Source organism: Macrobrachium nipponense, chromosome 42 (genome assembly GCF_015104395.2).
Source record: "Macrobrachium nipponense isolate FS-2020 chromosome 42, ASM1510439v2, whole genome shotgun sequence".
Taxonomy (NCBI): domain Eukaryota; kingdom Metazoa; phylum Arthropoda; class Malacostraca; order Decapoda; family Palaemonidae; genus Macrobrachium; species Macrobrachium nipponense.
The window spans coordinates 21,609,884-21,637,127 of record NC_061103.1 but is presented as its reverse complement, the minus strand read 5'-3'; the positions used below and the strand labels follow the sequence as shown (position 1 = coordinate 21,637,127).

At 35.7% G+C, this 27,244-nt stretch overlaps 1 protein-coding gene across 1 annotated transcript in view; it reads right to left on the bottom strand.

The window, feature by feature from the left end:
• Nucleotides 1-20,366: 20,366 nt before the first annotated feature.
• The window catches only part of LOC135213016 (DNA-directed RNA polymerase I subunit RPA2-like), a gene marked incomplete in the record, with an annotated part of 200,881 nt that continues 194,003 nt past the window's right edge, over nucleotides 20,367-27,244 (bottom strand). The window contains 2 exon segments of the mRNA XM_064246825.1: nucleotides 20,367-21,041; nucleotides 22,374-22,538. Coding sequence (XP_064102895.1) covers nucleotides 20,748-21,041; nucleotides 22,374-22,538 — 459 coding nt within the window.

Genomic DNA, 27,244 nt, shown 5'->3' with positions numbered 1-27,244 from the left:
TTATACGTAGGCCTATGCTGATTTCACCTTACACCAGCCTTGCCTACTCATAAGGCCTATCAGTGTCAACAAAATAACAGACCGATACTCTGGCTATTAAACAATACCAGTATTTAAAATTTGAACTAGAAAAGAATTTTATGGGTGACCGAAAATGTCGTGAATTATTACGATTTTAGTCACAATTTAATGACATAATTCACAACTTATGACTTAACAATTAAAGGAAAATTCATGAGGAAAAAGTCATCACCAAAACCTGTCTGTTCGACACTGGTAGTATGAACGGGAAGTATATACTGAGAAATCATAACAAACCTAAGCAATACCTCGAGTCCGTAGTACAGACTGTCAATTATGAAATGCCTATAACAAGCGTTATTAGTAATCTAGTCATTTGGCATATTCACAACAGTTTCATATATTTTAAAGGGTGCCAGTGTAATATACACTGTTCATTGACAACAATAAATTTACCGATTAGTGCATTGGGATAAAAGTGATTGCAGGTCAGTTTCAACTGAGGGCCTGAATCCGAATGTCAGGTTAGATAATTTCCAGCGGCCCTCGTCTCTCCCTGGTTGTTCGTATACGGTTTTCCATATTTTTGTCTGACGATTAGTTTTTTTATATCATTATGGCCGGGTATATCAGTAGGTCATAATTATCATTCAAGTTTTCGCAGTTTTTTAGTATAATCCAGTGTCTCCCTTATAAATAAGTGCTTTGGTAGGAATTCAAAGTCTATTTCATTACATCCGAATACAATTGAATTAAGCCAATCAGGAGCCGATAACATTCGCAGTGTTGCCATGACGAACTGTTAATGAAAACAATATTCTAATGACAAATCAGCTGACAACGACTTTATATATACTTGCAATTGCAAAGTGATAAGTCGAACCAGGGCGGAGAAGGACAATGGAAGAACAGGTGGGTAAAAAAGAAAAAGAAAAAAAAAGAAGCTAGCTCCGTAAGTCAAGTATGATTTTCCTTGCACTAGGCATATTTTACTTATAAGTTTCTGAACAAACGATCAATGAAAGAGCCACTTACATCCCACTCACACACGTTCTATCTTCGTAGCCGTACCAAGTGACATGTAATAGGAGGCAATGAAGTCACACAGGCACGCAAGCAAGGTCACAGAAGGGTGTCAGGTGTAAGCATAAAGTCTAGGCTGAGTCGCCTGCCAAACTATGACAGACGCAGACAGAAAGAAGTGAGAGGAATAGCACAGATTATTAATACGTTTCTCTACACTAACAGGAGTTATGAGTCTATATCAGTGAACACGAGACTCTTAATATAGGATTTTAGCAAATTGGTATTACGGTATATGATGCATTTTACCTAATATTATATACTTACTGAGTATATACTATGCTTATCATAAAACCCCAAAGAATTAAAAAAGTTTTTTTTTTTTTTTTTTATGGGGGGGGTATTAATCCCTGCCGGCTAGACATTGAATAGCTGGCAAAATTTGACTCGTTATTTTTACCTGATCCCGTTCCTGTCGCATTAAAGCTTGTATTTTCTATTTGTCTTCACCATTTGCTTAAAAATTACCCTATAATGTAACATATATTAGAGGCTGTTACGGTCTCTAGACCGTGACTTAGGCATATGATTCACCCGCAATCTGGCCATAGGCCTATATATCAAGTGATATCTTTAAAACGGTATTGAACAATGAGAGTATACAGGTCAAACTGTGTCTATCTCTTCTGACGTTCATCGGCAGAAATTATGAAACCTGTAAGCTGATTCTGAGGTATTTTTTCCCCTGTGTATACACCGACAGCCTACACCTAAGTCTATGATATGGGTACACGAGTAATATATATAATACTTGTGTGTGAGAGAGAGAGAGAGAGAGAGAGAGAGAGAGAGAGAGAGAGAGATGGTTAACTTTGCATACTTCACAAAATACCGGCAGTTAGAAGTTTAGAACATCAAAACAGCAACTTCAACGGACATGATAGTAGGTTCTTAGGTTCTTTCCACCAGTCTTAGTTGGTTGAGAGTCTGGTGGTTCACATCACTTCCTTATTCCTCTAGCATTTCATTATAAGGGCCGTGCTGACATAAGGCCGTTTAATCCAAATTAACTTACTAACCATTTTCCACGGTCAGGACGCGAGTAATATCAAACGTCTAATTGATTATGCTCTGTTCATTTGTGAGACCACTGAAAAACGGTTTTAATGAACCCTGGATATCTGTAAAAATTTAATATTTTTACGTGTATATGACGCTTTCCTATTGGTATTTGAATTATCAGATAACGTTTTGACACATTATTTTTTTTTTTTACCCTGAAGCATCATGTGGTCACATCCGCTCAGGGCGTCTGCTAGCGCAATAAACACCGAAAACTGGTACGTTCTGACGTCAGCAAAACGTCACAGACGAACCCGAGCAGGTGGTCTTGGTTTGAGTCCCGTGACCGAATTATATCTGTTTCGTACCTGGAATTTATGCAACTCTAATCTCTGACTGCGCACGAGGTTTTAATTTTCCGTACTGTGCGGTGAGGACGCAAGAAAAATGAGTAAATTCGTAGCTGATCTCAGACGTGGGAATGATTAAATACCTATCGAGTATCTGACTACTAGTTTCAGTGGTTAACTATAACAAAAATTGAATGTTGGCTTCCCATTAATAAATAGCATGAATTTTGCTAAGAAAATATGATAAGATAGATAACATGAGCAATTTTTGAGACTATTACCTTAAAATATAACAGAAAACAATTCAACGCGCGCTACATATTTTAAATGGTTAGGCGGCATTTAAATTGTCTTACTGATAGCTCATTAATTGAAACTTTGAAATACCTTATGAAAAGTAGTAAACCAATATTTGAAGTCTTCGATGAACTTGTAAATGCTTACAGGACAGTGAAGTATGAGTCGTCGTGTAGCTCTTGCTTCACTGTGTCTATTTCTGTCCCAAAGTCAGCGTCCTGGCAAAGGATCGGATGAGACCGGGCATTGCACATACCTCCTTGCCAAATACTTCAATTTTTCTATGTTACAAAACAACTGTCGTTGTTAAATTTTAATAAAACAAAACTTCGGTCAACGTCCTGGCTACAAAAAATTAGTAATTTATTCACTGGTTAAAACAGTCAAATTAGAGTTCAATCTAAGAATAAAGTCATGGAAGCTATTAGGCAAACTATGTGGCCCATTCAAGTTTTTCTTCAAAGATTAAATGAAAGTTTACAGTCACTAGGATACAAATCAGACCTGAAATGACGAGGTTTCGAAACGATCTTGAAACGTTACAAAACACATTCCCATTGAATAAGGGACAAATTTCGCGCCAAAGGTGAAATTTGGCAGGGGTTAGTTAACCAGTGGCCCAGTGGCAGGTATATATAATCTTACCCTTGGCTAGAGTGTGCCAAAACTATCGGAGCAACTGTGAGAGCTTTACTCGACCAGTTCATACACAGATCTTGTGCCGGTTACACATCTTCCCTTCGTGAATTAACAGGTAAGTGGCTTTTAGGCCTAAAGCAAGATTCGTGTATAATTATTTCCGCACTGAAAGAACGCACCTTGTTCATCTTTGTGTCAAAGGAAATGTATAGTGGAGTTCAGTGCAGTTTAGTCTTAGTATGATAAGACAGTATTCGTCCCACCGGAAACTTGCGTGAACCTTTCTATATTTGGGACTATCATGAAGCACATGAAAATCATAATGCATTCACCAGTATATAAGACGGATCAATGCACGGAGAGTTGCAGCCTACATTCTCTTGCAGGAGTGTGAGACCACATGGTCACTCGAGATCATTTCAATATTACGTAGATTCGTAGCGAAATCATGCACAAGGGTGTTTTAGGTTGTTGTAAAAGTTGGATCGTTTTAGTTACAAATCAGATGCACTTTATAACTCATAAAGAGTGTTAGTCTGTTAGCTGAACTAAGAGTCGATGCACTTCGTCGCTGGCACTGGTCCACAGCATTATGTATAGACACTCAAGCGATATGAAGGTGCACAAATAAGTAATTTTCAAGAATCTTTAGAATTCCTGTCTAAATACACCGTTTGCACTTAGCCACAGGTAATAACTTAACGGTCTTTCAGCTGAAGCTGAACTACTGGGTCGATCTACACAATTGTAGGACAACTTTTAATGGCAGCTCTGCACCTCTTTAGGTCTTGATTATACAACGTGAAATGTGGTGAATATTTTAAAAGGTATGATTAGTCTACGAAGGGGGTTAAAGAGTGATTTGAAAATGTAACTACGCATTCAAGATTCCTACGGTGTCAGAGATAGTTCGAGTCAAACTTCTCTAGCACATAGTTCTAGAGCAAAAAGCAACACTGGTTCAGTCACATCAAAACCGTTATTTTTTTTCGTACGTCAAAATATGCAGTCATATTGCATCAGACACATCGACGTGCACTGATTTGTTAACTGCGTTTAAAACACTGGGTTTTCTTTCCTAGTCTTGGGTTGAGCTCGATGATAACAGATCAATATAGAACTTTGAAACTTGGAACAAAAAATAATGGTCTTTTTCCAAGACTGAGCCGCCGGTGAATTGATTTCTTTAAATAACAACAACTTGCCGTTTTATGTACTGCAATGTGCACATAAGTTTGCTAAAGACTGGAGGAACGATAATTTTTTAATTATATATTTTCAATGGCCGGTTCTGCGAATGGATAGAAAGAAATCAGGTTTTCTATTCTTACTGTGACGCGCGTGCACACACACATAGTATATATGTATATATGTGTATGTATGTATACATTTATATATGTATATATATTGTATACAATATATACATATCTATTTGTGTATATACTATGTATATGGGGATAATGTAAACGGGGAAGTTGATACAAAAAAAGTGCAACAGATCCAAATAATAATAATAATAATCATCATCATCATCATCATCATCATCATCATCATCATCATCATCATCATCATCAGCTACCTTGCAGTAATAAGTGGTACGAGCATCAACCTGAAGGAGTGATAGAAAACGATCAGGCAAAGATCCTCTGGGACTATGGTATCAGAACGGATAGGGTGATACGTGCAAATAGACCAGACGTGACGTTGATTGACAAAGTCAAGAAGAAAGTATCACTCATTGATGTCGCAATACCATGGGACACCAGAGTTGAAGAGAAAGAGAGGGAAAAAATGGATAAGTATCAAGATCTGAAAATAGAAATAAGAAGGATATGGGATATGCCAGTGGAAATCGTACCCATAATCATAGGAGCACTAGGCACGATCCCAAGATCCCTGAAAAGAAATCTAGAAAAACTAGAGGCTGAAGTAGCTCCAGGACTCATGCAGAAGAGTGTGATCCTAGAAACGGCACACATAGTAAGAAAAGTGATGGACTCCTAAGGAGGCAGGATGCAACCCGGAACCCCACACTATAAATACCACCCAGTCGAATTGGAGGACTGTGATAGAGAAAAAAAAAAAATAATAACAATAATAATAATGACCAGCAGAGCCATGTATTTTAACTAAGAAAACGTAATCCTGAATTCTATAATCATTTCTTAACTGATTATAACATGTTATTACATATAGAAGACTAATTCAAGCCTTTCCGACACCGCTACTCCCGTATTCTATGGGTTAATTCAGGCCACACTTCGCTCCATAAGTTCAAGTCTCAGTGTTATCGCTTTTGTTCAGTGATCCTCCACTTTCCGATGAACAAATCGTAATTCGCCGGAAACGTACTATAGTACAACGGCATATAATGGCATTGGCTTGAAATGCATTCAAATTCGTGACTGAACGAATGTTAGCAAGAGATCTTTCATATTTTCCAAGAAATATCTTATGGGTCTATTGCTATTAATTTTTTTCTAATGTTGAGGCATCAAGCTTCAAGTCTAGAAAACAGAGAAGGTCGTGTGTTTAAATAACTCAAACTGTCTGTATCTTTACAACAACGTAGTTTGTGACAGATTATTTAGCTTTAACTAATTACTGACGTAGTACGAGTACCTTATCAGAACATCATCGCAGAATATACATATAACTACGCGACTTCGTGCAATATGATTTACTCCTTTCTAGTCTCAGACAAAATGGTCCGGTGCCAGCAGAGAGAGAGAGCTCACGGGTGTGACTAGTGACTATGACTCACCACAATCCCTGCTAGACATGTAGCTAACATCAGATCCCGAGTCTCTACCACACACCAAATCAGAGTGAAATGTCATTCAATTCCTATGTCATTTAATTCCTATGGCTGCAGAAAGTAACAAACAAAGACAATTTAGTGGTTATAACATAAATAAATAAAATCTCCCTTGGGCTGCCTATAAATAAGAGCCTGTGCTGACTTAAGGTCAGTTCACTCACCGACAAAACAATGATTGGTTCAGCTTTGCTCTACGAAAAATTAAGGGATCGGTAGCCATTACGCATTGCGACAAAAATTAACCCCTGGCAGCATTCGTGATTGCTCTGTATGAGTGACCCTGAAAGGTCCGCCAGTTTTGGCAGCAATATCAGCTGCTCACGATAGTACCCAGACAGGTCTCCATTTGTTTGTACCAAGGAGACTTCTGTACAGGGGTAGATAAATTGGTCTGGTATTTGCAACGATCTAAAACCATGTTTCATTAAAACGGTTCCTTTATAAAAAGATTAAATTAAATAGCTGACATAAAATTGCAATAACTACGTAAACTCATATAGATATATTTCTGAATAAAATACTCTGTTAAAATCAGTTGAATTTAGATAAAGATCCAAGTCATGTTGTAGAAACAACACTCGTCTTCAACTCAGTGCGTCAGAGTAGACATGACGCCTCGAGTTATCAGAGTTTCTAGCTACTATAGTACATGTATATATATTCATCGATTAGCTGACTCACAGCCAAGGCTACTATACAGGCTTTACAAGACAACCGTTCAGAAAACGTTGAACCAATTGGATTTGATTAATTTCGAGACCGAACAGATCAGTTTCTTGGCACAATACTGCCTTGCTACGAAGGGGTCCACTTAGTCATTTCCAGTATTTTCTGGGTATTGTCAGCTTAACCCTGTCCTATAATATATTTATTATTATTATTATTATTATTATTATTATTATTATTATTATTATTATTATTATTATTATTATTATTATTATTATTATTATTATTATTATTCTGTTAAAAAGGATGGCAGAATTAAGCGAGTTGATTTTATATATTGTTTTTTCTATTTTCCTTACAATTCGCTTCTCAGGCTCACCGATGTTTCTGAGTAACTGGCCAATATTCATATTGGGAATTTTTCAAAAATTGTAAATGCTGAAGGAATCTTTTATTAGAACAGGATATCAGGTCCAGGTCAAGCAGGGGTCGTCGTCAGTGCCGGTATTATTCCGTAAGCGTAGTTCAGTTCGGCACTGACGACGACCCCTGCTTGACCTGGACCTGATATCCTGTTCTAATAAAAGATTCCTTCAGCATTTACAATTTTTGAAAAATTCCCAATATGAATATTGGCCAGTTACTCAGAAACATCGGTGAGCCTGAGAAGCGAATTGTAAGGAAAATAGAAAAAACAATATATAAAATCAACTCGCTTAATTCTGCCATCCTTTTTAACAGTATTTGCCTAAAAGAGGGTCTTCTACCAAAATACACATTATTATTATTATTATTATTATTATTATTATTATTATTATTATTATTATTATTATTATTATTATTATTATTATTGCAGACTAATCGAATGTTTCATTCTTGTCTGCACAAAACTGACTACGAATATTTCATTAATCTTCTAAATGTAGATTTTACAAGAATTCAAAATTAATATAGAGCCTTGAAGTAGCATTAAATAGATGGTACATTTTTCTTATACAGTCAAGTTGACCTTTTAATCAAAGCAATAATCATATTATTAATATATTTTAAGATGATGTACATGTGTATGGCATTTGAGATTTAAAACCCCCCCTTTCCCCCCTCAGATCCAGGACATGGGTGACGTAGAAAAGGGCAAGAAGATCTTCGTGCAGAGGTGCGCACAGTGTCACACAGTCGAGGCAGGCGGCAAACACAAAACTGGACCCAACCTCAACGGTCTCTTTGGACGTCAGACTGGACAGGCCTCCGGCTATGTCTACACTGACGCTAACAAGGCAAAGGGCATCATCTGGGAAGCCGACACCTTAGATGTTTACCTCACCAACCCTAAGAAGTATATTCCCGGAACTAAAATGGTCTTCGCTGGATTAAAGAAGAAGAACGAGAGGGCCGATCTCATCGCTTACCTAAGGGATTCTTGCGCATAGATTGTGGAAAAGGATGACCGTCTTAAGACCTAAGTTAATGACACCGCAGAGCATGTGGCAAGCCAGAGGAAGCATCTGCTGAATATTTACACCTCGCTCATACTCTAGAATATTCAATGATAAACGAAAGACAGCAGTACCCTCTGCACAGCGGTGCACCTCTTGCTTACTGTCGTGCAGTCCAGTCATTTGTAATCTACTCGACTAAAAGACTAACGAACTTTCGTCAATTCAGTATAGGACCAACGATGACTGCATGTCCTTCCAGCAGCTGAGGAAGGATACCCAGTCGTTATTCACTGAAAGAGAAGAGCAGGTAGTACTTGGCCCCTGAGAAATTCCTCAACTATTTGCTATATTTGATGTTTCCCTGCTTGATTTAAATCTAAAACACCGTATTTACTACTTATAAGAGAATGAGACCACCATAATCAAATAGCAACAAAAACTTCAACCTAACCTGCAGTAGACTGTATGATGAAATCTGCGTTCTCCTGAAGAATACGATAATTTTAATCCGTAAAACCAGGCTTTTCACATTTTCCCGTTTTCTTTAGCGCACCTCCATTTTCTTCGGAGATTTTCCCCATCAAAACACCGGGAGAGGACACAGGAACATCTCAGGGGGAATAGCACTTGTCTCTTCGGTCTTAAAATAATCATTTCTCATCATTTGTGTATAAGTCATAGCGTGTTTGTTCATCACTGGCCCATCCGGATGGGTTTTTGAATCTGTATTCATCACAATGAAGGAAAATATATATATATTTAGCACTACTGGTTTCATTTGAGAAGAACCTTCACATTTCGCTGTTGAAAGCTTTATCCTGATATTATTATCATTAGTATTGTTATCTATTCTCTATTCCATAAAATGAATGATTGGCTAGTCAAAGCAACGCTAAATAAGTGAAGTATAGCAACTTATAGATAACAAATAAAGAAAACATAACAAAATTGCATAAATGAATGAAAAAATAGAAAAGAAAAAAATCAAGGCACAACTGATGCTTCAGTAACGTTCAAACTGAAATGTCCAGTTATCACCTTTTACTCTATTATCAAGAATTTGAACAGCTATTAATAAGTCTACAATTAGAACTAATATATATTTTTCACTCGGTGCCTAATAATGTAATTAATGTTATCGAGGCAACTGTATAATTTATTTATTCAAAGTCACCAAAGACGAGTCACAAATATGGATAACAGCACCAATGACAGTATCTTTATGTCTATAATTTCACCAGTAATTCGCAAATACAACAGTATAAAATATGAAATATTAAAAATTGTATGAAATACAGTATCCGAAATAGTTATCACAGCTCATTACGCCATTATGATTATCAACCTTCAGACTTGGTTCAAGTAAAAGAAACACCTTTAAAGATACATAACCAGACGATCTTCCTGATTAAAAGTATCTTATCAGTGACGAGACGATCGAGAAATAAGAAAATCGTGATATTTTAATTGAAGTCAGACTTTGTATATAAGCACAGTACAGTAGCGTTTATCTATTATTATTTATCCGTCTTGCATAATAACCTAGCGCCATAACGAATATGGTTATTAATTTGCTCCTCTTCAACCAAATCCAAATTCACGGTTTGAGAAAATGACTAGATTTTATCTGTTTCGATTATCGTAATTGTTACTGAAACTCTCGTATAGTATTCATATTATGCATGCACTATAACTATAATATATATACATATATATTTATATATTATCACCCCTTTTCCCTATTATAGGGTGGAGGTTCGTCTGTTTTTCCAATTGGTATTTTACTTAGTTGCCATAAACCTACTTCATGGATGAGGTCAACATAATAGATTATGCAAAATGGATAATAAGAACTTCTCTTGTGAATGAAGAGTCCGTAAACCAATGGGCTTCGAAGAATCGTCTCTCGCTCTATCTAGCTATTATAGTGTACGGAATACACGAAAGCGCTAGGTGCCTGGTCATTAAATTTTCACCTTTCATGTGGCTATTTACGTAAAAATTTTGTCACGCGTTGTTTGGTGACTTATTGCCAATATGGAAGCCACGCGTGAACTCTACATACTTATATATATATATATATATATATATATATATATATATATATATATATATATATATATATATATATATGTGTGTGTGTGTGTGTGTGTGTGTGTGTGTGTGTGTGTGTGTGTGTGTGTGTGTATTGTGTATATATATATATATATATATATATATCTATATATATTATATATATATATATATATATATATGAATATATATATATATATATATTAAAGTTATATGTCTCCCGTCGAAATTCATATTCTACTCTAGACACAAGTGAAATTCAAGTCACATAATTCTGTGACCCCTAGTTGGAGCCGAGTCCAGAGAATGAGACTATTCTCTAAGCTCGGTTGAAACCAACCGTTAAGCTAACCAAATTAAATGATCTTTCAAACACAAAATTTAGAGATTCTGTATTTTAGAGTCATACTAGTCTGAGTAGACGACCAAACCACTGCTAAAGTGTGTGATCTCGCGAAAACGGCTAAAAAACTAACTGCTAAGCACCTTACCAAGGGTCTAACGTGTCCCTGATTTTTTAACCTCATAAAACTGAATAAACCATCTATCATTTTTACCTCGTTCAGATACGTTGTATTACACGATAAATAAAACTCAAGTATATGTAAAATACGCATGCTTTTAATAATAAACGTTCAAAACTGTAATAAAAAAATCATTTTGGCCTCATGCCTTAGGCCTAGGATGTAACGAGATATTCCTATTCATCTTAGAAAAGTAGCAACAGACATATACACATATAAGCTTAGAATACTCTGATAGAAGTACCGGTAATATCCAGGTTACAGAATCGTGCCAAGGCGCTGGCCGTATTGGCAACGGATGTAGGCCGGTCTGGCAAATAACGTGGCACCGTTGGTATCTAGGTCAGTATGTTTCAACCACAAGAACATGAGAACACGATTTGTCAAATTTTGATGTTATCATTTACAACTCATAAAGATTTTCATGTCTAAAACCGATTTGCGAAATCATGCTAGCTTGAATTGCTTTATTTTTATATTATCAGTTTAATGCTATACGAAACGACAATCTTTCTCAACAAAGCCCACATATAACAGCGCCATCTCAGCTAGGCCTACCGTTTTTATAATTGAATTTTATGCTTAAATTGTTGTTTTGTCATTGGGTTCGTTCATGCTTGCAATTTTCTCCCGGAGTTTTCTACGTTACTTTCTTTCAAAAATTATTTGGCCTAAGAACGCCCATAGCTCTTTTAATATTTTTTATAGGGTATAAGCACAAGCGCCTAATTATACGTACAACGACGACTTATCTTAGATCATTGGGATACAGCCAATTTTCTCATATATTACAGCATTGCCGCTAATATCGTTTTCAGTTCAAAATATGCAATATGCAAGTTAGACTCTCCTTTATATGCGAGATCAGGCTTTATTAAATTCTCCAGATACTATATTAGTCTTGAATTATATATTTTTTTCTTAATTGCAACGATCTGCTTGATCCCTTTATGTAGAGACAAATCTTTCCCTGATTCCATAATGCGTTATTTTATATCAAATGGCTTAAATTACTGTCATGAAGCCATCTTGTTTAAGTGTTTTAACGAGTGCTTTTATAGTCATGTATTTCCAGATTTCTCTTTTAGCTTTTCATTCTTATAACTGTACTTTTGAAGAAATTAGTTCAAAACCGTGGGAGGCGAAGGCACTAGTCTTATACCTCTCTAAACTCTATCTAGCGTGAAGACACTTCGAAATTTATTATCTACGTGAAAAGGTAATTCTAGTCAATAACTCTGCACGGACTGCAAGGAACGTTCCCGCGAATACGACAGCCACTAGGGATTGCGGCGTCAAATGTATTTCGTCGAGCTTAGTACTAGCCCCTGGGGTTTGATTACAGTCGGCCTCCCAAAAAAGGCGCCAAAATTCTTAATAAACAACCCAAATACTATAGGAAACTGTAAATTCTAAAGAAATATTCGACGCGGAGTTACCTTGATCTAACCCCTGCTCCTCGGGGAGCTTGGATAAGAACGAACACATTCTACTTGTTCGAGCTTAACATTACTAACATCACCCTCAAAATATATTGACTTACTTAATCCAAGATCTTGTCCCGAATTAGTAATGGCGCCGCTTGATCATATAATATAGTTTCTGGCTGGTCTAATTCACCACCCTTGACAAGAGCCTATGTTACCCGCAGTATTGCCAAGTGTAGGGACATGTTCCTACACGTAGGGACATTGGGACAAATATTTGAAGCGTAGGGACGCCCAAATAAATTATGGCAAAAACGTAGGGATATTAGCTTGTTCTCTGCGTAATGAGTAGTTTGATAAGCTTGTATTGCATACATAAAAAGCAATATCGCATTATTACATAATAGAACGAGATACAATAAAAGATGACGTGGGCATACTTCATTTGCGGTTATAATGGAAATGTGTGATTATACAGTGATTTGTGTCAAAGCTCTTGTGCATATAGTTGGCTTAATACTCGGCTCCTTACACTGTTCTGATTTAAGCAACTTTGCTCAAGATCTTATGTTAAATAACAATGACTGAAGCTGGGCCAAGTAACCCCCAAAAAAGAAAAAAACTAAGACGCCAGAAAAGAAGCGAACTTTCGTAGTGAAAAATCTCCTCCAAGAAGACGGGATTTAGAAAAGAGTAGAAATTTCATATCTAGTCATCTAGTATATATATATATATATATAATATATATATATATATATATAAAATATATATATATAGTATATACACAAATAGCCACATGAAAGGTGAAGAATCAAAGACCAGGTACCAAGCGCTTTCGTGTATTGTGTACACTTCTTTGGGGTACCCCGAAGAAGTGTACGCAATACACGAAAGCGCTTGGTACCTGGTCTTTGATTCTTCACCTTTCATGTGGCTATTTACGTACATATTTGTCACGTGCTGTTTGGTGACTTATTGCTGATATATATATATATATATATATATATTATATATATATAATATATATATTATACATATGAATTATGTACAGAGAAAATTATGAATAAGCGTTGTCCTTACACCAGAAAAGAGGCGAACTTTCGAAGTGAAAAATCTCCTACAAGAAGACAGGATTTAGAAAAGAGTAGAAATTTCATATATACGTATGATATGTTTATTTTTGCAGTATGTGTTTACTTAACATATAAAATCTGGAAATTCAATTTTTTTTCTTTTCTGTGAATTTATTTTATGTAACACAAGTGAAAATAAGATACCATTTTTTGGCTCATTGCTTTTTCATTTATTTCTACTAATATTCATAAGTAGAACAATGTGAAAACTAATGTTTTTGGCCGATTATACCAAAGAAAAACGTAGGGACATTCTTCTGAAAATCCCTAGAAACATAGGAACATTTCCCATTCCGCGTAGGGATAAACTGGCTCCAGATGACCGATTTACTTGGCAACACTGGTTGCCCGGGCTTGTTGATTACTACAAGTCTTTAGGCGACCACTACCAGTTGGAGAAGTTTACCTCTTCTCTTTAAATTTGCGCAAAATAGCGTTTTTACTGTAAACAACGGAATTTTGTTGGTAATACTATTTTTATAACTGTATGTATGAAGCAATGCGACATCGGAGACTGACCTCGGCGGTCTATCCAGTACGTAAAGTTAGACAGAATTCCAAGGGTGATAAAATGATAGACTTTTTGGAAAATGGCAAAGAATACAGGTATAGAACATCTCGATTTTACAGTTTTGTATTTTGGAGATATGCTGCTTTGTTGGTAGTGAGCAGGCCTAGAACAGCCTAGGACCGTTTCCATAGACTATTATTACTTGCAGTGGTGTTTCCCAAGCAAGCAGCATCATGCTACATGTGAGATCTAATATTAAAACAAAGGTATTTTATTTAAACCACTATTTCATTTTGGACCAGGAAATATAATTGTCCTGTGCTTTGAACGTTGTGTGTGATTGGTTAGTCATTGTTAACGAAATTAATATCTGAATCGCTCCGGGAACGTAAACTAAAAAAAAAAAAAAAAAACAAAAAAAAAAAAAATCTTTTCAAGTCCGAAATACATTAATGGTTTAAGTAATATTTCACCTTGAAATTTATTGTAAGTTTAAAAGGCTACCCGTAGGTAATCATATATTTATTAAAAATTATATGATCCCAATACACTTTTTTTTTGTTGTTTTTTTTGGGGGGGGGTGAGAAACTGACCATCCCGATAGAAGAAATATGCCATGATTTCTTTCCAGTTTGTTCATACACGCTACAACTTAGGACTATTCCGTAAAGTAATCTTTGTCCCGGATGCAAATTTGTTGCCGTAACCAGTTTTTTTTTTTATGGGGCTTTTTTTTTTTTCCCAAAACTGGACCTTTCTTCAATAAACGTCATATTACATATACATATAGGTATATACAAGGTGAAATACTTGAAAATGTTATTTTAGTTATATTAAGAAAAACTGGGTATGCAGTCTACGCCCTTCTACCTGATTAGATGTTATTCAAAGTACTGACTTTGGTTAACAGAAAATATGGACTTCTAGAATTTTGTTGTTGGGAGTTGGATGTCGTTCGACAACTCCTCGGTACAGGCTTGATAGCCTGTATGTAAATACTGTTACAGGAGCCATGTGTCTTTCCATAGAACTAGTACTATTATTACTGGTGCAAACCATATTTTTGTTTTTCAGGTTCCCCCCCATTCCCCCATATCCGACAAGGATTATCAGAGACCCCAGTAGGAAACTAACCCTTTTGGATAGTGGAAAATAAAGAAATGGGTGCAGTACCTAGGTAGCTACAACAGTCAGGTAGGAATGCATAAATGACTTCACAATTGGTAATATTGAATTATATGGCTCTTGTGGCTTATATCAACAGAAACAAACACCAATGGACAACGGATCCTCATTTAGCTGGGGACAGGCTTTGCCATCCCATGGAGAACAAACCTAACTTAACTTAGGGCCCTGGGCTTTAACTGGCTTGTCTTTACACACTCTTAACTAGATCTAAACAATCATTAATCACAAAAGTGAAATATAGAAATTCATCTCACTCTAAACAAATACAGGTCATTACTGACAAGGGGGCATTTAGACTTCATTGAGATTGGGAAGTACCAAGCTAGAAGGAGAACATTTCCTGTTGTCCCATTCAAAGTTGCAGTAATCAACTGTTACCTTTCAGTCATTTTGTTGTGTGGAAGAGGAATTTCTGAGTGGAAAGGGTTCCTTACTTCCAGATAGATAGAGCCATTTACATCTTTGATAATGCAAAATAAGTCAGTTAAAGTCTCCAAATTTTTATGCTAAACTAAGTTAATTGTGAAAACTGGCACTTTAGCATAAGAATTTATGATGTTTTAATTGATTTGAAGTGGTAAGCAATAAGCAAAAACAAAAATTACCCTTACTGGTACATATATAATACTGTGTACTAAGCACTATTTCACTCCAAGTTTTCACCAAGGCCCAAGAACTTCAGGAACAAACCCCATCAAAATAGTAATATCAATTCATAAAATGAAGCCGATATTCATTTCATCCTGCAGAAACACAAATCATAGCCTTTTATACAGGATATCTGTATAAAATGTTACCCCAAAAGCTAGAATTTTGAAAGATGCCATGACTGGGATTTGGTCCTAATCACTAACCTCTCGGAAGTGTGAGTCAGGCCAGGTTGAAAGCTTGCCCCAGGTAAATATAAACGAATATTCACAAAAGTGAAATTTGGCAGCGTTGTATTAATCTATTTTAGCTCCACCCTGCCATTCGATTTTGGTCCTACTATATAGCTAAATGTGAGCAAATTATAATGATCAATGGCAAAAAAAATATCTGAATGGCTTGCCTATGTTTGCAAGTGATACCACCAGTGATTAGGTAGCAAGTCATGTCAAAAAACAGTAGAGGCAGGTTGCTGCATTTACCTGGAAAACTTGAAATTGTACTAGCATAAATTGGTGAGGGATTACTGATTGTTGGATCAGTGATGACCAACCTGCACTTTCCATAAGAACAAAATACTAAACAAATACAAGTTCAGCTTTGCAGTCAGTAGGAGTGCAGTGAGATGGCCGCACTTGATGGCAGCCAAGTAAAGATGCCTGGTGATAGTGAGTTAAGGGATTCCCCACTCATCCTCACATTGAAGGATACTCTTATATAAATGGCAACTGATGTATTCCTGTAGGAAAATACCTACTTATGGAGAATCCAGTCTTCTAAATGTCTTGAGATGTTAGGTAAAAGCTCCATTAAGTTTTTCTTGCATGTGGAAGATGGAAAGTGCTGAATGAAATCAGTTTGATAAAAGCATGAGTTTGGTTAGGAATTCTGAGTCTTTTGTGTTTTATACTACAGTACTACACAGCTAACAAATATTTATAATTGTGATGGTAAAAGATGTGGAAGTTTCAATTCTCAATACTGGAGGAAAACACCATACCTTATTGTAGTTCCGTGCTGGAATGACAATGGCAGTACAAATTATGTGGCTTGTCCAAAACAAAAATAACCTCTAAGCATTCTTTGGTTAAGTAGCACCAATATCTTAAGGAAGCCCAAGAGGAATCTTGTATATTCTGTATAAATGGGAGCAAGCCTTCATTGAGATGTGGCTGGAAAATATTTCAAGGTCATTTGAAAATTTCCAATAGTGTATAACAAACCTTGTTACAGAAAACTTGATGATGCTGAAGATTTTGAAGTTTAGATGGAGAAAATAGTAGGGTTTTTAATACCAGATTGACATCTACTTATTTAAGGACAATTCACAAGTATGTGATTCACAGCAAGGGAGGATATCATGAAGATGACACTTTGGTGGTCATCACTCTGTACTGGGATAGGTGAGTATAACGAACACCTAGTGTACTCAGGCTTTTCAAGCATAAATAGACTACTCTAGGTTCTAGTACCTGACCTGCTTGGCATATAATATAACACATTCTTACCAACTGAGAGTAAAACACCTTTAAGTGACTTGCTTCAAAAGGAAAGCCTTTAGTCCAACCCCTCTTTATAAGACTTGAAATGACTCAGTAGTCATATGACTGTAGTTAATGTCCAATGCAATAAAACCAATTTATTAGTCATTCACTAGACTTCCTTTGAATATGGTGCAGTTCCAGAGCCAAATTTCTGTAAACAGAATTACCTATATCAAATATTTAACATACTTATAAACCTACTTTTATCTACTTATAAAAAAATAATATAAAAAATACTTTGCTAAAAAAATAATACCATGAGAACAAGATTTGTGAAATGGAGGATGAATCTGCCTTTTTCTCAAGTCAAATTAGTAGTGTACGTATATAAGTAATTTAACAAGGCAACTAAGAACCATTTAGGATTCAGTTGCCACACGGCTCATAATGGATGTGTTAAGACAAATTAGTTATAAAAATTGGAGCAAAGTTAAACATGATAGAAAGATAGAGAAGAGACCACAGAAAACAGATGAAAAAGTTCTTGAGAATCAATCATCAGGAAATTAAGAGTTTGTAATTAACAAAATAGTAAAATTTATTTAGACCTTAACAATAAATGTTGTAAAAAATGATTTACATAGTCTTCCAGTAAAGATGCACTTACCAAATTGAAAATTCCTAACCAATTACAGATATTATATTTTAGGTTTCTCATCTTTCTGAGAGGGCCATGAAATGCAAAGAAATACATCATTAAAGTGTAAATGCTGATGCAATCAAGTTCCTAAAAAGTTATCTAACTTAAAAACTGCTAACAACATACTCCAACACTGAATGAGGAGAAAATTAATTTTGATACACAGGAAATTAGTAGGAATTAACAACTTTTGGTTCTGAATTCACAATTTCCACACAGGAAGTCCAAATTTCCACACAGTAATAACCTACAATAAAACTGCTTCAATGAGCAATGTCCAAAGAACTTCATAAAAATATCTGATTCTCATAATACAACTAGTATCTTTGCCAAACTGAAAGTAAAAGGTTTCAAAATAAATATCAGGGCGCCAAAGGAAAACTGCTTCTCAAGACAGGTACTAGTAAAATTAAGAATGAGCTTTATTGTTCCTGTGCCCTAATTTGAATAAGCATTTGCCCAAACAATTTTGAAGCAAGTTGTAAGTGATAATGGTGAACTGTAATTTGAGCAGCTGTGTTTTGTTAGGCATGTGTCAAAAAGTAATTCATGTACATACAGTTGGAGCATTTTCAATATGGGATTTATTAATTCAATATAGGATACATCATTCACTTTGGCTCCTGTCAATCAAAACTGTAATACCACAAGTAGTGGAAGCTAATTTTCCTTAAAATTTTCTTTCACTGGAATAAAACTTGTAATGCTATAATTTTGCCGATCAAAACTGTAGCACCACAAGTTTTCCACAAACTTGTATGAGTCAATTCTTACCTTATTCCAACCACTCAACAAATTTGGTGTAAGATTGCTCTTTACAGGAAATATCAAAACAATAGGTATGACATAGCAACCTTACTTATTACAGAATTGCCATCTATAGCAATTTCCAAATACCTTAATACTGTACGTATATAAGATACTAAATCAACTGGTACACAATAATCGTAAATAACACACAAATAAGTAGTCTGTAAAATATTCAGGTAGAAAGGTCAAGTCATTTTTAAAATTTCATGCCCTCGAAAATATTTGCTCCTAAGCTGAGAGATGAAAGACATCAAATTTTTTAATTAATTTTTATTTTTCCTGGGTATAAAAACCAGAGCTTTGTACATAGGAGTATCCATCAGCACGAGGCTAAAGCTAGAAAAAGATGGTCTTGAAAGAGGGCTCTCAGTCTGAGGCTTCTCTCAAGGGCTCATAAGGTGCTTGGGTTAGACCATGAAAGGCAAGTCACATTGCACTATGGAGGATAAACTTCCTACGGAGAACAAGAGTTCAAAACTCATCATAAGCATAGACAACTATACATACTAAGTTAATCTAGGGAAGAACTTGGATCAAGCATTCAACTTGTATTTTGAGAGGAAAGTATGGTGGGCACCCTTCCTTTCTCATGTAATCCACCCTCTTGTGAGCCAAGGAAGATTAAGTGAAGAAGACTAGGAAAGAGGAGTAGCAGGGGCTGGAAGAAAAGAACTCACAAATGTTTGGAGGAGTCAACCTTTGAGTACTCCCTCTCAAGGAACTGGCAGCCATTTCCATTCTTTTCTTCCTCCCACCGACAAGGAGACCAACCAACACACCCCTTACAGGGAGAGAGGAGAAAATAAATCTTGATCCTACAATACCTGCGTGGATAGTACCAATAGGGGACATGCAGCACTCACACCTCTCTTTCTCTATCTTTCTCAAAAAAAAAAAAAAAAAAAAAAAAAAAAAAAAAAAAAAAAAAAATATATATATATATATATATATATATATATATATATATATATATATATATATATATATATATATATATATATATATATATACATATATGAGAAATTAATTATGTAAGAAGGTATGTACTCATAAGCTCAAAAGCAGCCAAGGAGAGAGCAATGCAAGACATCTACACAAGGGGACAGCCAAAGAAAAAGTGCTTAATGTTGGGTGAGTGATAGGTATTCCCTCCACTCATACCCTTGTAAGTATACCAGTTAACTACTTTGTAAACAAGTTAACAACCATCTCTGGCTCACAGTGAAGGATACTCCTATCTAAAGGGTTCTTTTATATTTCCGTAGGAACAAAATAATCTAGTTTTATTAGACTTCACCTTGGGCAAAATTTACTTCAAAATTTAAGAGCCTTATTAGGCTTACATTGGGGGAAATAATTTTTTTCAGAATCTAGCAATTATCTTCAAACAAGAAGTTATAAAAATTAAAATGTTAACTTTTACCTACTTAATCTTAAGCAAAGTATTAGGTCACAAATGCTATTTCTACAGACAGTGGTTGAAATAATCAGTGCTATTTTGTACACAGACAAATTCAGTACAAGGGGGAGGAGGAAATAAACAAAAGAAAAACCCTAAATGATAAATTTAGCTGATTGCAATAACAAACAAAACAAATTGCCAAAAATCCTTTTTTCCCATGGCATTTCATTCATTGATATATATTGAACTTATTTACAGATACTCATAGACACAGCCACAATTGCTATCCTTTACAGTTACAAAAATTAAAAATTAATATCAAGAACTTGCCAATAAAATTCTCATTAATAACTAGTAGTGAATTTTATATCACTTGGCAACATAAGTACTACTGGTACCACAGCAATTTCTGAGCTTCTGAGGGACACTGCATGGCAATTTATGATTCCTGTTCTAGTATGAGAAGAAAACAGCTAGCACCACTATACATGGTCATTACAACTAACTGGGAGGCATGTTATACATCCTGTTATTCATCAATTCCATTTTCTACACATGTATCATTCATATCCCCATTCACCAACACTTGCGGATGTTTTGAATTATTCTTCTCAGGTTTCTTTATCCCAAACTTTACACTGATGCCTATACATGCCAATTCAGCTATCATATATTTAAAGGCATAAGGCATTGTAACCTTGTGCAAAGTGGCAGATGGTCCACAAAGTGCACAAACTGGTAGTCTACTTCGAATGTGATAGGTAGTCTCCTCCAGTTTTACAATTGGTGACATAGACTCCTGACACTGCTCACATATCCATTCCTGCAATTAAGCAAACAAGAGTCCACTATTAAGATGAATATTGTAAGTGTTTACTGGTTTACTATATCTTGATTTTTTTGTAATTTATAATGGAGAAAAATGAAAATGATCTATCTAAACCTACACATTGGTATACTGATTAGTAATCGATTCAAAGGACAAGAATAAGAAAGATTATCTCATTCAGCCTTTGGACTTGTGATCAGAGCAACATTTGGTTTAACCAATGGTTAGGAGGAACGGTTTCCAAAAATTAGGGGAGGTATTTAGTAAGCATAATTATGACCTCACGAACAAAAGGTGCTGGTTAGTAATATTCAATTATTCATGGGAATTAACATGCTTGGCTACTGTAAAATAGCTAAGAAATCTCACAAGAGCTTTAGCTGGTGAAATAAAGAATAAATTGATTGGGAAGATCCCTAATTAAGTAAAAAAAAAAAAAAAAAGTATGAAAAACAAAACAATGAATGGGAAAGAATTTTTCAGCAGTCAGGGATAGAAAACAAAAAACTACTTTAGTTTTGTGTTATTTTCTCATAATGTGTAATAATGAATTGTGTACTCCAACAAATTGACAATGTGAAGTCACAAACCTTTCCAGAACTTTGTCTACACTAGTATTAATGAGAAAAACCATGGGTGTCTCAGGACTTCAGTTCTGCTTGTAATTTCAAGGGGGAATGTATTATGTCTGTCTCACAAGTCTTTTTGTACTTTTGCTCATAAATATACCAAGGGGTTGCTGTTGTTTTTTGTTCTTGTCTTTTATGATAGTATGTCAGTTGTAAATGTAATTTTACAAAGTGCAAAGAAATACTAGAAAAACATGTAAAAGTAAAAAAGTTACTGAATCTTTATTCTCGGTAAATTTACATAAACATTTTTCATTTTTTGATATTTTGAGAGCAATAATTATAATTTTACAAAATAAAATAAAAAAAATTATTAGAAAAAACATATATAGGTTGGTAAAATTTATGATTCTCTTGTAAAAGAACCCCCACAAGGGGTTGTAAGTAGTCATTTTCAATTTCTTGTGTAAACTAAGGAAAAAAAAAAATCTTTCACCATGTCCATTTATTCCGTAAATTGGCCGACCTCAAAGTTTATCTGGCCTGAGGAGCTGCATATCAATATACTATTTACCAGTCCAGTAAGGGTTAATGACTTCTGATTCTTACATTGAATGCTTAAATGTTTAATTAGTATACCACCTATAGGTTCAATAAATTATATAAACAGCTCAGAATTTTTTGGTTTAACTCTTTGCTATACATACATATATTTAGTAAAAAAAAAAAAAAAATGCAAAATTATGTGAGCACATACCTCATGAGCATCTGAACATCCTAGAAGCCTGTCCTGCAACATGTATGAAGCCCCATGAGATATCAGACAGTCACGTTCCATTTCTCCAAATCTTATAGCACCTCCCTTTTTGCGTCCTTTGATGGGTTGGCGGGTGAGTATATCAATTGGACCAGTTTGTCTTACCTGGAATTATAAATGGATTATGCTATAAATAGCTTATGTGATATGGCATTCATTGGGGCTTTGGATAACAGTATTAATAGCTGTATCAATGCTTTGTTTCATTAAAAACTTGTGTTTGCACTTTTGTAAAACCTCAGTTTTGTAGAAAATAAAAATGTAATACTGTACTACTGTATGTTATGGCTGTTATGCATGATCCCATCCCCGATTTTGGTGAAGAAACTGCTCCATGATAGTTTTTATATCCTTAATTGTAAGTATGTACTAGTATATTTAACTTTCATCATTAATCAGAATTTTTATTTTATTGTAACCTTCACTTAGAGATATTTCATAAAACAGGTTTTGACGTTGGAAAAACCTATTTTTGGTAGTCGCCGTTGAGTCCTCAAGGAGTACCCTTTCCATGGTCTATCCAGAGCTCCATGGCGACCCGAATAATGTCAAAGAATTCTCTTAACTGGTCTTATGGCCGGGTATGTGTTGTAATGATGAACATTATAACACGTAATAAAAGTATAAATGGACTCAGGATAATAGGGCACTTTCTATATTCTCAGTGAAGGCTCATACCCAGTTTTCCTACAACGTCAAAACCACAAGAAGAAAAATGGTTATATGTATAAGCACAGTCATATTGTTTACATATGACCAAAATCAGACCAAGACGCCATTTCTTTCTGTTGGTTAATGTAGGATGATGCCATACCCAAAACCCATGTCTTTTCGTCAGGGAAGTGGGAGGGTTTTGTGGACTCAACAGCGACTACCGACTACCAAAAATAGGTTTTTCCTACATCAAAACCTGTTTTTTGACAGCATACTCACTATCTCGCCCTAAAGGAGCTTTACAGAGAAATTGACAGGTGACGAAAAGCTTTTGGATTCAAATCATAACCCAAAAACATTTTTGGTCCAGGGTCAAACCACTAGTTACCACTAGTTTCAAGGCCTCATTCTTTATTCCAAATACCTTTAAGTTTGGCAAGAAAGAACAAGAAACTCTGTGCAAACTTACGTTTTTCATGGTGAAGTTCCGTGGTGACTTACCTAAGCATGCTGGGTATGGCTGCAGTATTGTCAAACCCACCCACGCATAATTAGCATACTCGCCTGTTGGGAAGACCTGTGGTTTGCAGCTGTAGAGCCTATGAGTCAAGGATATCCGGGCCACCTACTGATACACAGTGTAGTCGAATTTGTTCGAGCTTGTGGCAACAAGTACATGACTTGGGCATAATGTTATGTCTGCTAATTCTAGTTTACTTTGAATATGAGATTTCCTTCTTAAAGGAGTCCCATTCTTGGCCAAGAATGACAGGCCAAAAGACAATAAAAATTGTCAGCTCTTTGCTTGATGTATTGACCCTGTCTACAAGAGCCCAGTTTGCTAATACAAGCTCCTGATGTTAATGCAATCAAGAATATTGCTTACTGTAGCTTGTGAGTTGTGCTGTCCCCCTCTAAGATGAAGACCTGTGGTTTGTATCAGGTCAACTGAATTGCGGAGCTGATTGAAGTCTAAGCACCTTGTTCAGGGACCAAGTCAATGGAACCCTTCTAGAGCGGATCTTTGTATAGTGCAAAGGACCGCAGAAGGGAAGTGACAACTCCTCTACTAGAGTCAAATCACAAAATCATAACTCAATGATTTCATCAATGCTGCCTTGTATTCCATGATTGCTGTAACTGATAGGCATTTGTCTTCAAAAGGGATAAAGACTTAAAATTTGTTTCCCTAGAATTTTTTACTAGGCTCTAAGTATGGATATAATGTAAATATACATCTTCCGTATATATGAAGCATGTAATTTTTGCACTAGGTTCCTAGCAATGTTGGGCAAATAATTTTCACGGTACAGATAATATTCAAGAAAATCCACTCATGAAGGTCTTGGCTTAGAAAGGAGGATCCTTAAAACTATTTTCCCTCCTACTAAATGGGATAAAACAACAGACATTTTTGGTATTTAAAGTACTAATAGGAGCCAATGCCTGTTTGGGGTTATTAAGTAAGCTGTTCCTTAGAAGGTTAGAAGTTTGCTCAACACCCTCGAAATCTGGAGCTATGGAGAAAAGGGTATACTATCGTCCTCCATTTATTCCAGTCTTGTGGGAAGGCATCTCTTGCTGTTGTTTGTTTGTATGGTATTTTTACATTGCATGGAACTCTCTTGCTGTTGATTGCCCGGCAGTTTGTGATTCTTAGATGTGGCAAAAAGGTCCACTTCCATTTGTGGAAGCATGTTGGCTATTTTCTGAAAGAGTGGTTGTCCAATTCAACTCTGTTGAGACTGTCAGTGCAGACAAGTATCACTTCCTTTCTTACCCCATCGAAGGATGGCTAGCATCACCATACTGAGAGGAGGGGAGTATCATCCCGACCTCTTAATGTAGGACACTGCAGTCATGTTGTCTAAAACCACCTAAATGTCTCTCTTTTGGAGGTTTGAGATTTTTGAGAGAAAAACACAGCCATCAGCTCCAGGAAATTAATACGGCAATTCCTTGGAGTATCTGAACACCTCCCTGCCATCTGATGCTCCTCCCAATGTCCTCCAAACCTGTCAACAAGGCAAATCTGTGTATTGTCATTCATACAGACTGAGGAGTCAGGGTGACCTGTAACGCCACAGATTCCCTCCAAGATCAAGGCCAAAGTACCTCCCCAACTTTTACAATCTTTGATGAGGTCAGTCTCGCATCTTGTTTGTTGCATGCGACTTCACAATCATTTGTTGTAATCCAAGTAGGTATTAGATCTATTATTGATGCAAACTGCAACAAGCCTGTCATACAGTCTAATTGACTTTAGGAAACTCAGGACTGTGCAAGGCACATTTTGAGGACTTGCCTCATTCTTTTTTGAGTGTGATGGGGAGAGACAACACACCATGAAAAGTATCCCACCATAGTCCCAGCAACTGAGTGTCTGCTGTGAGTGAGGTGGGATTTTGCCCATTTACCATAAAACTTTTTTACTTTAGTCTATGCAGTTTTTGGTCTACTAAGGCTAGGCTAGCCTATCACCTAGCATAGGTTATTGTTGAAATCAATCTAGATTATTTAATTCCCTTTTAATGGTATGCAAATGATAACCTACAGTATTATGACTGCTTAAATACACATTTTATAAAAATATGGAAAATGTCTGTAGCCTTTTATCTAATCCTAAGGTCTTTGGTGTAAACTTAGGCTACTGCCCAGGCATAAAACCTAACAGGATGTCCCCAAATCTTACCTTAATTCAGGATACTGCCTAATCCAGGTTATATTTGATTCACCCTTAAGGATACATAATCCTAGGTTATAGTCTACAGACAATACCTACTACAGTCTGGCCCAAGATCTATAGAGATGTACCTCTATAGACCTTGGTCTAGCCAACATATTCATACTGAACTGATGTAGATGTAGGCTACTGCCTGGTAGTCTATTGCCGATATCGATAAATGGACAGATTATCTATTATTTAATAATAATTGTGGAACATTTGTTTATATAAAACTAACAAACAGAATGATAAATTCTTCAAAACAACTTCCACTTCTACAAACGGCTAACAATCGCAAACTGTAAGAAGTGCCGACGTGTACTGACAAAGATTTAGTTCACTACGAGAACAAAATATAACCTTGTCTTATATAAATAGAACATCTAGATATTCATTTACGCTAACTAGAAGCACAAAAATCGCTCTGAATCACTTTAAATACAGCGAAATAAACCTACCTCGTAATCACCCTCAGCTGATTTCCAAACCAAAACATTGATCACTACGTCTGAATTTTATAATAAAATAATATGAGAATACATACAATATTATTGGATACAGTGAAGTAAAGCATAACTTTTTAAAAGACCTATGTAAAAGATGTATATTTGTTGTTTTATAATACGATACTAATAGTGATAATTACATATTTGGTGCTAGATCCGGAAGCAAAAATCCTCAAATTGATATTTTCATTTTGCACCAATATATCCAGAAGTACGATATATCATGGTCCGTTATCTTGGTGTGCTACTGTAAATCAATATCTTTCCTTTTAATCATTCTCTAATTTTTATCACATAATTACACATAAAATGATGACACTAGTGTTATAATTCTGTGGGATGGGAAAGGTAACCTAGTGAATGTCTACCAACAAGGTGGCCTCCCAATTTCTTTGCATCTTGTCAACCTTGCCTATTTCCTATGGTACACTGTAAGCAAATTGTTAAATATTAATAAAAAAAAACTTCAAACTTTAACTTAGTACCAGTGCATCTTCGACTTTTGTGATTTGATCTTATAGCATTTTTTCAGCACCGTCAACAGCGTTTTACACTACCATAACTTGATGTTGCACCAAGTTACGATGCAATAAGCACTGTTGAGCATCAAGTTAACATCGCTTACGTCACTGTTACATTAAGTTACAGCACCATAACTAGAGTTACTGTTTTGTGAGCACTGTTAAAGAGCAGCAAAACTTCAACTTAGGGTGGAAATCACTTACAGCATCCCCACTATAAGTCGAGGATGCACTGTATTTATCTCACTTTATATTAATTTTACATTCTGCATTATAAATATTATCACTAATCATCCATTATGTATTACATATAATTCTATATTTCATATCCTAAATTACTCCACCTTTGTATGAAGTACAACACTGATCTTTTTCAGTGATGAAATGTCTTTTACATCTAATGAG